General features: G+C 46.4%; 1 protein-coding gene across 13 annotated transcripts in view; it reads right to left on the minus strand.

The window, feature by feature from the left end:
- Positions 1 to 12,936, minus strand: part of FAM227A (family with sequence similarity 227 member A) — a 78,103-nt gene that overhangs the window by 51,128 nt on the left and 14,039 nt on the right. For all 13 annotated transcript variants that reach the window (XR_007129519.1, XR_007129515.1, XR_007129522.1 and 10 more), the window contains 4 exons: positions 11,435 to 11,581; positions 4,434 to 4,535; positions 3,867 to 3,971; positions 1,781 to 1,904 (listed from right to left, as the gene is read on the minus strand). Coding sequence is in view for 2 of the 13 variants with exons in the window: in XM_047742346.1 (XP_047598302.1) it covers positions 1,781 to 1,904; positions 3,867 to 3,971; positions 4,434 to 4,535; positions 11,435 to 11,581 (478 nt within the window). In the remaining 11 variants the exon portion in view is untranslated. The remainder of the gene's footprint in view (positions 1 to 1,780; positions 1,905 to 3,866; positions 3,972 to 4,433; positions 4,536 to 11,434; positions 11,582 to 12,936) is intronic.

Here is a 12,936-nt window from a genome sequence, read left to right on the forward strand (position 1 = left end):
CACTGCAGCATTAGTCACAACAGCCAAGACAGAGAAACCACCTGGGTGTCCATCGATGGATGAATGGAGAAAGACAGGGGTAGAGCTACATGATGGAATATTATTCAGCCGTAACAAAAGAAGGAAAATCAGACACTGCGACCACATGGATGACCCTTGAGGGCGTTATGCTAAAGTGAAATAAGGCAGACAGAGAGGGACAGACACTGTAGGATCTCACTTACAGGTGGAACCTGAAAAACCAAACTCATAGAAGCAGAGAGATGAATGGTGGTTGCCAGGGGCTGGGGCCAGAGAAAAGGAAGGGATGTTGGTCAAAGGGCATAAACTTCCCATTATGGGAGGAACCAGTTCCAGGATCTAATGTACAAGCATGATGACTATAGTTACTAATACCATGTTGTAGGGATGCCTGGGTGGCTCAGCCGGTTAGGCATCTGCCTTGGGCTCAGGTCATGTTCCTGGGGTCCTGAGATTGAGCCCCGCATCAGACTCCCAGCTCTGCAGAGAGTCTGCTTGTCCCTCTGTCACTCCCCTTGCTCATGCTCACACTAGTTCTCTCTTGCTCTCTCTCTCTCAAATAATAAAACTTAAATAAAATAATAAAAAAAAATACCGTGTTGTATATTTGAGTGCTACTACGAGAGTAGACCTTAAGTTTTCTTGCCATAACAACAAAACGGTAATTGTGTATGAAGGATGTGTTCACTAACCTTATTATGGTTAACATCCCCAACATGTACCTGCATCGAGTCATCACTTTGGGCATCTTAGACTTACACAATTTATATGTCAATTATAACACTATAGCTGGGGTGCAATTTTTTCCCTAACTGATCAGAATGGCTCACTGGGCCTAGGCTATCTGCAGAACAATGAGGTTTCTGCGGAACACCTGGTTTTCTGGCATTTTGGTATAGGATAGACAGAGGTGTCTACGTGACCGGCCCCCAGTATAGACCTTGGGTCATGTGTCTCTAGTAGGCTTCCCCGGGCAGAAACATCACACGCGCTGCTACATTTTGTTGCAGAGGGATGAGCGCGCGCTTCCTAATTTTTCAGGGAAGGGAGGGAGCAGAAGGAAGCCTGCCCATGAATTCCTCCAGACTCTGTCTTTTCCCCTAGAAGTTGCTATGACCTTAGCCATGAATGTAACTACACGCTGAGGCTGTGAGTTCTCCCAGCAAATATCCTAATGTGGCAATGAACTTGGAGACCCCCAAGACAGCAGGAAACAAGTGCTGACTTGGGACAGTACTTAGTACACGGGAACTTCTGAATAGGTAGTAGGTGTTAATGACCTTAGAAAATAGCTCAGTCAAGAAGAGGGGAATCGGGAACGGGAGCGACAAGTAGTTAAAAGCGAACATCAGCTTGGCATTGTGTATGGCAGGGACTAGGGGACTACAGTTGGGTCACATGGGGTCACCTGGGAGTGGAAGGGTGGGATCTTCCAACCAGCATCCTTTCTTGGGTTCCTGAGCTCTGGGTCCATTAGTCCACAGCACATGGCTAACTAGGTTCTGCTGAAACCTCTTTTCTGCAGATTACCGGGCACAAAGAGGGGACTAGGAGTGTCTCAGAACTGTCTTTTTGGGGAAGCAAGGAAATTGGTACTCCTGGGGGCTCTAACTGCACATCTTCCCTTCTTTGATGTCAGCAAGAGAAAGGGACAAGGGCCTCAGTGAAGGGTGTGATGACAAACCACACCCCTAGGCTCAGGCAGAAGTGTGTTTCCAGAATCGCAAGCCCCTCCGACCCCAAAGCAGCCCCCTCTTACCTGAAATCCACAGGCTCACCGTGTTACAGATGCTCGATTTGAATTCGTGCGTGTTGAACCAGGACTGAGGGAAGCAGCAACAGAAGCTGGTATACACAGCTTTACTCAGCAGCGATGGTAGCTTCTGTGGGTCGGGGGAGAGGGCAAACAGAGCTCAGGCAACATCCTGGACATTTCTAGACCCAGAAAAGAGCTCCTAACTGCAGAAAGGATCTGTGATAAAACTCTCTACCTGATACCACGCTGCTTTCCACCCATGGAGGGGGAGCAATTTCCATCGCTGCTGGCCCACATTGTGGTGGACTCTTCACCCTACCTGGGGACCACACCTCAACCTCATGAGAGGCTTGGCCAGGAACCTCCCCCTTCCCCAGCTCCTCTGCTCGCCATCTGTGTCTCACCCCGTTCTGCCACTCGGCCAAAGTGTAGCCCAGACAACAAGATACCTTTGACCTGCCCATCTTGCTACCTCCCGCATACCTAACTGTACTACTACTGTTTTGTTTTTTTCCTATGCATAATTGGTACTGTTGTTCCTTCTTAGCTATGGTTGGTCTCAAATTATACATTTATATCTGGCCTTCTTAACTATGATATCAAATTATATATTTGATCTCAAATTATACATTTATATCTGGCCTTATTCATTTAATAATATAGTGTAAGCACTGCTTCGGGTTGTTATCAACTCTTTGGAATTTTTTCCCTTAAGAATGACCTTCATAATATTGGGCTGATTGGCATATCAAAATTTACTTCGACATCCCCCATCAATGGCTATTGTCTTGTTTCTAAGACTTTACAAATTACGTGGACTAATTGTTTTTATTTGTTAAGCTATCTCTGTGTCTGGCACATAGCAGGCAGTTAAAAATCTGTGGAAAGCATATGTGAAAGCAGCTTTTCCTGAGTATTCGATTATGATCTCCAGAAGACGCAATCATGATAGTAATTACAGCAGCTATCATGCGCTGGGGGCTTATCAGGTGCTGGGTACTATGTCAGGTGCCTTACAAACATCATCTCATTTAATCCTTAGTACAACGCTGGGACTGAGCCATCATTATGCCCATTTTATGGATGATGAAACTGAGGCACGGAAAATCTAAGTGACTTGGTAGGCACACACTTAATTAGTATAAGCGCCTTGTGGCAAAAATGTATCAACTCACTTCCCGGACTGTCGGAATGCCATTTCCCTAGATCCTTCACAACCCTGGGAACCACTCTTTAATCCATGCACTCTAGCAGGTAAAGAGCGGTATCAAATGATTATTGTTTTAATTTGTATGTTTGACTGTTGTTAAGGGTGAACTCCCCCCGACCAATCTGTATTCCTTCCCTGAGGAATTTCTGGTTTAAGCACTTGGTCAATTGGTCTGTGCAGTGTTGCATTTTTTTCTCACTGATTTGTAGAAATTCTTTTTTTTTTAAGTGTTTATTTATTTAAGTAATCTCTGCACCCAATGTGGGGCTCAAACTCACAACCCCGAGATCAAGAGTCGAATGCGCCTCTGACGGAGCCAGCCCAGCGCACCAATTTGTAAGAGTTCTTTTATACTGTGTGATGTATATGCCACGTGATTTCTGCAGTTTTTCCTTTGCCTTTTAAGTCTGACTGTGGTAATTTAAATAATTTATGTAGTTAAATCAGTCGTTGTGAATATATATATATATATTCATAATTTTAAAATTACATACTTATTTAAATACTACAGAAATATTTAAAATAGAAAAGGAAGTCTCTTACAACCTCATTCCCCAGAGATAACCATTGCTAAGAGTTTGGTACAAATTTTTCCAGATTTTTTTTTTCTATTCATAGGCACACATACATATATACATACACACACACATTTTTAAACACAGAGTTCTATAAATTGCTCTGCTTTTCACTTAAAATAAATGGTATATAGATCTACTTTATTTACTGTCACTGCTGCATTATAAGTAGGTGTATGGATGTCGCACAACTTACTACTTACTGCCTCATGGGAAGAACGCTCAGGGCATTCTATTAGCATTAGAAGTGCAGAGATATCTAGTGTGATTTTTTTTCCCCCTCCAAACGGTGGTTGATGCTTACTTTTAAGAGCGCCTCTTCGTAGTGGGACTTGGATTCACACAATAAGAGAAAGGCGTAGTTTTGGGCTATCCGATCAAACATTTTATTCTGGAACTCCTTGTTGGGCTACCAGGAAAAAAGTGGAGAAGAAATTACTAGAGCCCCTGGTTGAAATGGCCAATGGCTGAGATGCTGAAATACGTATTTCTCTTGTGTTTAGGAATATTATTCTTGAGATGTTTAACCTCATGTGATTTCTGGAACAGTACACCAATTTTTAGAGGATTTATGCGTAGAGGCCGATTGTTGAAGTAAGTGCCCAGACTCTGAGCTGGCAGGTCCTGACTCTGCTCCAGGCCCGTGCTTGACCAGGCAAGTGACAGGGACCGGTTCCTGGTGCTCAGGGGGCTACGTGTACAGTGGCTGAAGCACAGGATGTATGGGTGAGGCCCAGGGGGAAGGGGCGTAGCAGATAGGGCTGCAGGGGTGCTCACCAGAATCAGGGGGGCTCAGCCCACATTAAAGAGGCTAGAGTTTGTTCTGCAGAAAAATAACTTAAGGGAGAGAAGCGATCATATTTGCATTTACCTGGTACCTCTCATGAAAGATCCACCAGAAGCTATCCAGCCATATGGCTCTTAGAAAAGGAGAAGAGAGAAACTTCTCTAATTCTTTATCTGAACAGAAAGACTTGAAGAAAAAGAAAAGAAAAAGAAAATCACATTATTATTGCTGTTGTTTTTTTTTAAGATCTTTTTTATTTATTCATTTGACAGAGATCACAAGTAGGCAGAGAGGCAGGCAGAGAGAGAGAGGATGGGAAGCAGGCTCCCTGCCGAGCAGAGAGCCCAATGCAGGGCTCGATTCCAGGACCCTGAGATCATGACCTGAGCTGAAGGTGGAGGCCTTAGCCCGCTGAGCCACCCAGGCGCCCCTATTGTTGTTGTTTTTGAAAAAAAAACATTTTTCACTTGGAGTCAAAGGCTGATTGATAATCTTCTCCTTCCAAGACCCACCTTTCCTCCTACTTTCCACAGCTTGTTACTATTACTAATCACTCCGTCTTCCCTCCAGTCATCTTTGGAATGAACCTGTGTTGGCGTCAACTTAAAAACAACACTTATCCTTTCCAGTGAGTGCCGACTATTAGCCTTTCCAGGTGTTTTTACATGCTCTCATTTAACCACTATGATAATCTCCATTTTACAGATGAGGACACCGAGGACCCAGAGCTAAAATTACTTGCCCAAAGTAATACAGCCAGGACTGAGACCTGTCACTCCAGGCCCCTGCCCCAAGCTCTCACCTACTTGGATCAGATGTCATCAACAAACACAGATATTATATAAATGCAAATCACTGGACCAGGGGATTTTGCTGGGCTTCTAGTAAGCCTATGGAATTCTAAAATTAGATTTCAGACTTCATTGTGATGCAACAGGGTCTTGAACCTTACTCTGATTCCAAAGCTACTACCTTAATAATATAATAATATATATAATAATATAATAATATGTCGGGGCGCCTGGGTGGCTCATTTGGGTAAGTGTCTGCCTTCAGTTCAGGGCAGACACTTGTGCTATCTCTCTCTCAAATAAGTAAGATCTTTAAAATATACACATATACATATGTATATTTTACATGTATGTGTATATTTACATATTATGTATATTCATAAAAATATGAGATATATATCTGCTATTTTTTGATAATATACATATTATTGATATATGGGCTAATATACATAGCCCATGCGTCAGGCACTGGGCTATGCACATTCCCTTCCTATCCCACTTCATTTTTCACAATCTGTCTGGTAGATACCACAGGCATCCCCAGTTTATAGAAGAGGAAAGTACGGATGGAAAGTTTAGGATTCTGGCCCAAGGTCACACGGGCCGGGAGGCTCTAAAGTAGGGTTACCTAACCCCTTAGCATTACGAAGAGTAAAGAGATCCCACTCTTGTCCCCCTCCTGGATGCAAAGGGAGAGACCCCCCCCCCCCCCCGGCCTCCCTTCAGGCCCAGGGAAGTGGAGGGCATGGTGAGTTGATAAGCAAGCCTCCCTCATTAGCAGGGAGCTCTCTGAGCCCTGGTATCTGCTTTGTCTATATCACCATTCCTCCCACTTCCCTGGAGGAAAAATAGAGTCAGAGCAGTTAAGAGCACTGACATCAGCACCAGACTGCCCGGATTCAAATCCAGCTCTTACACTTTAAAACTGGGTGATCTTGAACAATGTTCTTGAACCTGTATGTGCGCATTTTCCCTAACCAGATGAAACAGGGAATCTCCATAAGAAATCTGCTTTTTGCTCTTTTTCCTGTTCCTAGTCTTGCTAGGACCTGCACCGCCCACTTTACATAAGCCTCATAAAGCAAATAGTGTATGTCCTCCTTGTAAACGACAAGGAGTTAACAATTTCTCTAGAATAGACAACATCTAAGGAAGGACCAGGTGAGAATGACCGGACATGTGGTCATGTGCGTAGTCTAGATCACTGGTGCTAGACACTGACACCAGGACACCCTAGCTTCAAGGAGTAACGTCTGGGCCTCTGTCATTGCTCAAACCAGTTCCTGGCTGCCTGAGAAGACATATACACCAGACCACCGCCTTCAACAAAAACCCCGGACCCGGAACATAGACAAGACTCATACCCTTTTCCTTTCTGAGTCTCCCAGATGTTCTGTCTCCACTTGCCCTCTCTTAATTCCTTCAATAAATCCTGCTTTCACACCCTGCTGGCTTGGGTTTGATTTCTAGCCTGTGAGCAGCCAGGGCCCCTCTTGGCTGGCCCTGGGGACCCCTCTCTGGATCCTGGGGCACAGCCTGCTGACATCATGGAGAATGAAGGTGACAACGATAGTCCCCACCTTGAGGACTGATACGATGATTCCATGAGCAAGTGAGACATACAAGGTGCTTAGAACCAGGCACTTGGGAAACACTCGCTAGTTCCTATTTATTTACTTATTCACACTTCTGTTTCCTTTCAAAAAGGATTTCATTTCAGCCTTTCAACAGATATTTACTGAGCACCTACTAGGTGCTTGGATGGTGATGGAGAGTCCCAGCCCTGGAGATGTTCCCAGGTAAGCAGACATTTGTAATCTAGTGTGATGGGTGCCCTGAGAGCAGGAATCCAGGGGGACGTGGAGCCCCAAGGGGCAGCTAACCTGTGCTTGGGGTACCAGGGGAGGCTCTGAGAGTGAAAATGACCGGATGAAGAAGGGAGAGCTGAGAGCTGCACAGACAGGGGAAAGCATGTGCTGAGGTTGGGAAACAGCAGGACACATTCAGGGAGGTTCAAGGGCTTTCTGGACTGTGGAAGGCACTGGGTGTGGGCACTGAGAGGTCAGGCTGTGAGACACCTGGGGGCTAGGACTTCGAGTTCTTCTGCCACTGGACAGGGGGAGGGGGGACAGCTGGCCCTGAAGAGTTTTCAGCAGGGTGCAAACACCATGAAACTGTTGTTCTAGAAAGATACTTGGAGGCAGCACAGAAGGTGCATTAGAGGGGACTGAGATGGTGAGGCCGATGGCATGCCGAGCAGCAGGGGCAGCGATCCAGACAGGACGGTGTGGGGCCTGCACTTGGCAGTGGCAGTGAAGGAGAAGGAGGTATAGTAAAGACAGTAGGTGAATCTCAGGGCCGGCTCAGAAGCCGGGGCGAGGGAGAGAGGAGACCGGCTGCTGCTTGGGTGGAAGGTGGCAGTTTTCGGTAAGACAAGAGGCGAAGCGGGTCTGAGGAGGCTGAGAAATCTGGGCACGAGAAATCTGGGAGTTGGGGGCACAGCACGGGCTTTGGAGGTATGACAGTGGGGAGCCTCGAGTGGGGAGAAGATGACTGCTGCCCATCCTCTGCCGTCCCCCATGAGTCTGTGCGGAGGGAGAAGACAGCGCAGGGGCGGAGTCCTGAAGAACATGGGCTTGGAAGACCCAAATGTGCTGCACGAGCAGACCGGGAAGCTGCCAGAGAAACCACGGAAGAATGGAACTCCCGATACAGGGAATCATCCTCGGGGTCAGTTCCACAGACAGCCCATCTAAGGGAACAACTGAACGCACCCATCGGACTTGGCCTTCTGAGAGTGGAGGGCGGAGGGACTCGGGCCACGTTCAGGGACGGGAATGGGGACAGGCTGAGGCAGCACTGGGAGAGAGTGGCGGTGAGAATCAAGGGCAGCAAGTGTCCCAGGCGAGGCTCGGTGAGGGGCCAGTACCCACCCCTGCTGCCTAGAGAGGTGAGAAGTGACAAGGAGAGGGCGTGGCTTGCGATGGCCCTGAGCAGGACCAAAGAGGGGCCTTTTATTAAGCTTTTTTTTTTTTTTAATTTATTTATTTGAGAGACAAAGAGAGAGCATGAGAGGGGAGGTCAGAGGGAGAAGCAGACTCTCCATGGAGCTGGGAGCCCGATGTGGGACTCGATCCCAGGACTCCGGGATCACGACCTGAGCCGAAGGCAGTTGCTTAACCAACTGAGCCACCCAGGTGCCCCTAAAGAGGGGCCTTTTAAAGGTACGACAAAGGGGCACCTGGCTGGCTCAGTTGGTGGAGTGTGAGACTCTTGGGTCTTGGGGTTGTGAGTTGGAGCCCCTGTGTTGGGTGTAGAGATTCCTTCAATAAAAAAAATTTTAAGGAAATAATAAAATTAAATTAAATTAAAATAACAGTAAGACACAGATTTGCCTAGAGTTTCCTGGGAGCCAAAGAAAAGCATTAGTTAGAGGCACCAGTTTTAAGATGAAAAGCATGCCAGGAGATGCACAGTTTTTCTGGGGATTAAGGCCTAAGGAGAACACTCCCTGTGGGCCCTCCAAAACAGGACATTAAGTAAGAGTGGTCACTGTCCTTGGAGCTACCCACAAAGCAAATTGGAACATGAGTACATGTGGCTGTGCCAGGGGGCAGGAAAGTTACGCAGGGACAGTAGGTCCCTGAAACATACAATTTGTTTGTTCTCAAGTCTTTCCTCTACCTACCTATCTATCTAATTCAGAAGTGTTTTATTAGTGATCCGAAGGGACATGTGTACCCGAATGTTTATAGCAGCAATGTCCACAATAGCCAAACTATGGAAAGAACCCAGAAGTCCATAAACAGATGAAGGGATAAAGAGGATGTGGTATATATATACAACGGAATACCATGCAGCCATCAAAAGAAATGAACTCTTGCCATTTGCAATGTCATAAATGGAACTAGAGGGTATTAAGCTGAGCGAAATAAGTCAGTCAGAGAAAGGCCATTATCATATGATCTCTCTGATAAGGGGAATTTGAGAGGCAAGGTCGGGGGTCGTGGGGGATAGGGAGGGAAAAAAATGAAACAAGATGGGACCGGGGAGGAAGACAAACTGTAAGAGACTCTTAATCTCCAGGAAACAAACTGAGGGTGGCTGGGTGATGGATATTGGGGAGGGTATGTGCTATGGTGAGTGCTGTGAATTGTGTAAGACTGATGATTCACAGACCTGTTCCCCTGAAGCAAATTATACATTATAAGTTAATTTTAAAAAATACAAAAGTGTTTTATTTATTTAAGTAATCTCTATGCCCCATGTGGGATTTAAACTCATGACCTGAGATCAAGACTCGCATGCTCTTCTGACCAAGCCAGCCAGGCACCCCTTTCTTCTTTTTAAAGTACAGAAAAAGAGGGAAGAAAAAGCTATAACCTTATCACTCAGCGAACATTGGTAATATCTATGTATGGTTTCATCCCCAGATTTTCCTATGTGTGTGCTTATGGAATATTGTGTTGTAGAGTTTTATATACTAATATTTTTCACTTAACATCACAGCAGAGCAAAATATACTCTTTATAAACACTCATTTCAATGGCTAGCTAGGCCACGATATATGTACCCAAAATGACTGAGATGACCTTCTACTAATCATCCTTAAACAATTTCTAATAATGCTGATAATAGAAATTACCATTTTTTGAGAACTCATGATTTAACTAAGTATGGTGCCAAGTGCTTTTCATTTTTTTTAAAGATTTATTTATTTATTTAAGAGAAAGAGTGGGTGTGTGTGCATGTGTGCTCTCTCCCATGGGCAGGGGGCTGGGGTGGGGCACAAGCAGACTTCTGCTGAGCGTGGAGCCCAACATGGGGCTCTATCCCAGGACCCAGAGATCAAGACCTGAGCTGAAAACAAGAGTTGGGCACTTAACTGACTGAGCCACTCTGGCACCCTCCCTAAGTGCTTTTTATACATTTAAATAAGATCCTTATCGTATTTAATTTTACAATAACACCTCTAGGTAGAGACCGCTCACATCCATATTTTATAGAAGAAACTAGAGTCCAGAGAGCTACTTTCCAGGTCTTTGCCATCATACATAATCCTGCGGGGAGCATCTCTTGACATTGTCCTGGGGTAAATGCGATGCTCTGAGAGCAGGCCACTCCTCCCCTCTGAGCTAAGGACAGCAGGGGATCAGGTACCCAACCCCAGAGCCACTACTGCCTGGTCAAAGGCAGCGGTCCACTTGCTGACCGCAGTCCATGCTGGAACCAGGCACTGGAACTCCAGCAAACATCATCCCCATGCTGGGCAGTAACTGGTCGGAACAGATCATCACTCTTAGAAAGTCTGAACACAAGACACGAGGAAGCAGATGGGACAGACGCAGAGACACAGAGGCAGCACTGGAGAGAAGGCAGCAGGGAGGACCAGTGAAGAAGAAAGGAGGGAAGGCGGGTAGGGGGAGGGGACAGAGAAGGAGGGAGGGAAAGAGAAAGAGGACAGAGGGAAGGAAAGGAGAGAGAGATAGAGATGGGGGAGTGAGGGGTTTGAAGCAGCAGTGGGAAGCGTGGGTAGTTAAGACTAAGAAGCTGGGTCCCTGCAATGGTGGGGTGACTAGTTAGGAGCCACAGGGACCATGACTGGACAATGAACGGTAGTTAGTTAACATTCATGAAGGGTGCTGAGGCACAGCTACAGGGCTACAGATCCACTTCCTTGGCCTTCCCCCTCCCCACCCCTCCTCACACTCGTCCCCACCTCCTGAGTGCCCAGTGCTGTCTCACCCCTGTTCTGGGCCTTGGGAAGTCCCCCACCCCACCTCATAAAGAACCCAGCATGCTCCACGTGGTAATTCACCCCAAAGGATGCCAAGGGGTCCCACACCCCTTGGCACCCCTCGGAATATATTCTAGGAATATATTCTAACTAATATCTAATTTTAAAAAACAAACAAGAAATTAAGATTACTAACATACAATGTACCTTTGACAACAGAGCATGTGTATCATTGATAAAGAAACATACACGGTGAGGGCACGTGATCAAAATTTCCTGCTGATATAGGATACGTGATCAAAACAGTGTGGAAATCAGTCCCCTGGGAGGGAAAATCTAGGTTTCGGAGGGAGCTTGGGTTCCAATCTTGGTTCAGTCATTTGCAAACTGTGTGGCCCTGGGTGACTTAGTGACCTGGACTCCGTTTCCCTTTCTGGGGGTATAAAACAGGGACAGCTGCGTGTGCCTGCCATGCGCATTGCTATAAAGCTGGGGTACAGCCGGGCCTCCTGGAGCTGACTGTGAACAGTGGGGAACCACCCACCGTCTTCCCTTACCTTGCCACTGAGGGGGTGTCTCTCAGAGCGGACCACATTGCCCACCATGTCACAGAAGTTCACCCCGTTAGGAAGCCTGTTTGGTATGGCGCTGTTAAATGATGTGTACTGGTACAGTTCTGCCAAGAGATTTTTGTGGGCTATTTTCTGAAACAAAAAGAATATGGAAATGAGGTTTGCCATTTGATGGTTTAAAACTAATAAGATACCTTCCCCTTTTCATCACGAAGATGACATAACCACTTTTTACAACGCTGAAAAAAAATGGGGGTGCATTCATGACCCCAGCACCTCTTACCATACCCCTATTGGTGTTATTTTTATTTTCCCTTTCAGGCTTTGAGCACCTGTATACAAATGGGTATGTGTAATTCACTCACTTTACAAAACGTAAACATACACACACACTCTTTTATGCCCTGCTCTCTCCACTTCAGATTTTCCATGTTGCTACACTGTCTTCAACTTTATCACTTAAGATGATAGATCCTTTTGGGGCGCCTGGGTGGCTCAGTCGCTAAGCGTCTGCCTTCAACTCAGGTCATGATCCCAGGGACCTGGGATCAAGACTCACATTGGGCTCCCTGCTCACCAGGAGGCCTGCTTTCCCTCTCCCACTCCCCCTGCTTGTGTTTCTGCTCTCTCTCTCTCTGTCAAATAAATAAATAAAATCTTTCCAGGGGCGTCTGGGTGGTTCAGTGGGTTAAAGCCTCTGCCTTCGGCTCAGGTCATGATCCCAGGGTCCTGGGATCGAGCCCCGCATCGGGCTCTCTGCTCAGCAGGGAGCCTGCTTCTTCCTCTCTCTGCCTGCCTCTCTGCTTACTTGTGATCTCTGTCACATAAATAAATAAAATCTTAAAAAAAAAAATCTTTCCAAAAAAAAAAATCTTAAAAAAAAAGATAATAGATCCTGTTAAGGAGATGTGCTATCATTCAATTAACTACTCACTGATGACCTCTAATTAATATTATCGTCATTAATGATCAGAGCATATAGCTTCCTTCCTTTTGGGTTTATTTATTTAGAAAGAATTTCTGAAAGAGGCAATATAATAACCAAAAAATAGATAAAAATACAGAAAATTGGAAAGAGGAAATTGATCGCCATCACCCAAGGCACCTACTGGAAACGTCTGTGGGATCAAGAAACTTTCTAATCGGCCTGTGGCATTGGCATTGGCAGAACTCCCTGAAGAACTGCTCTGACCTGGACTCAGACCACCTGACCAGCTGTGCCCCCTGGGGCTGGGCCTTCACAACTGCTCGGCCACCGTCAGAGGCAGCGTGGCACTTGAGACCCACTCTCGAGCATCGGGCTTTCCACTGCGTGGTAATTTCCTAGGCCGTGGTGACAATAATAGGTGGTTTTGTGGGTTCCGGCATGGTTTGAATACGTATGATGTGGGAGCTCAGAAGACTCTGCACTGGGGTGGCTTCGAGGTGGGGCCAGACCGCAGCCCCAGAGGCAGCGGCCAGCCCCTACATGGGGCGGGCAGTGGGGG

Source organism: Lutra lutra, chromosome 8 (genome assembly GCF_902655055.1).
Source record: "Lutra lutra chromosome 8, mLutLut1.2, whole genome shotgun sequence".
In the NCBI taxonomy this organism is placed as follows: Eukaryota; Metazoa; Chordata; class Mammalia; order Carnivora; family Mustelidae; genus Lutra; species Lutra lutra.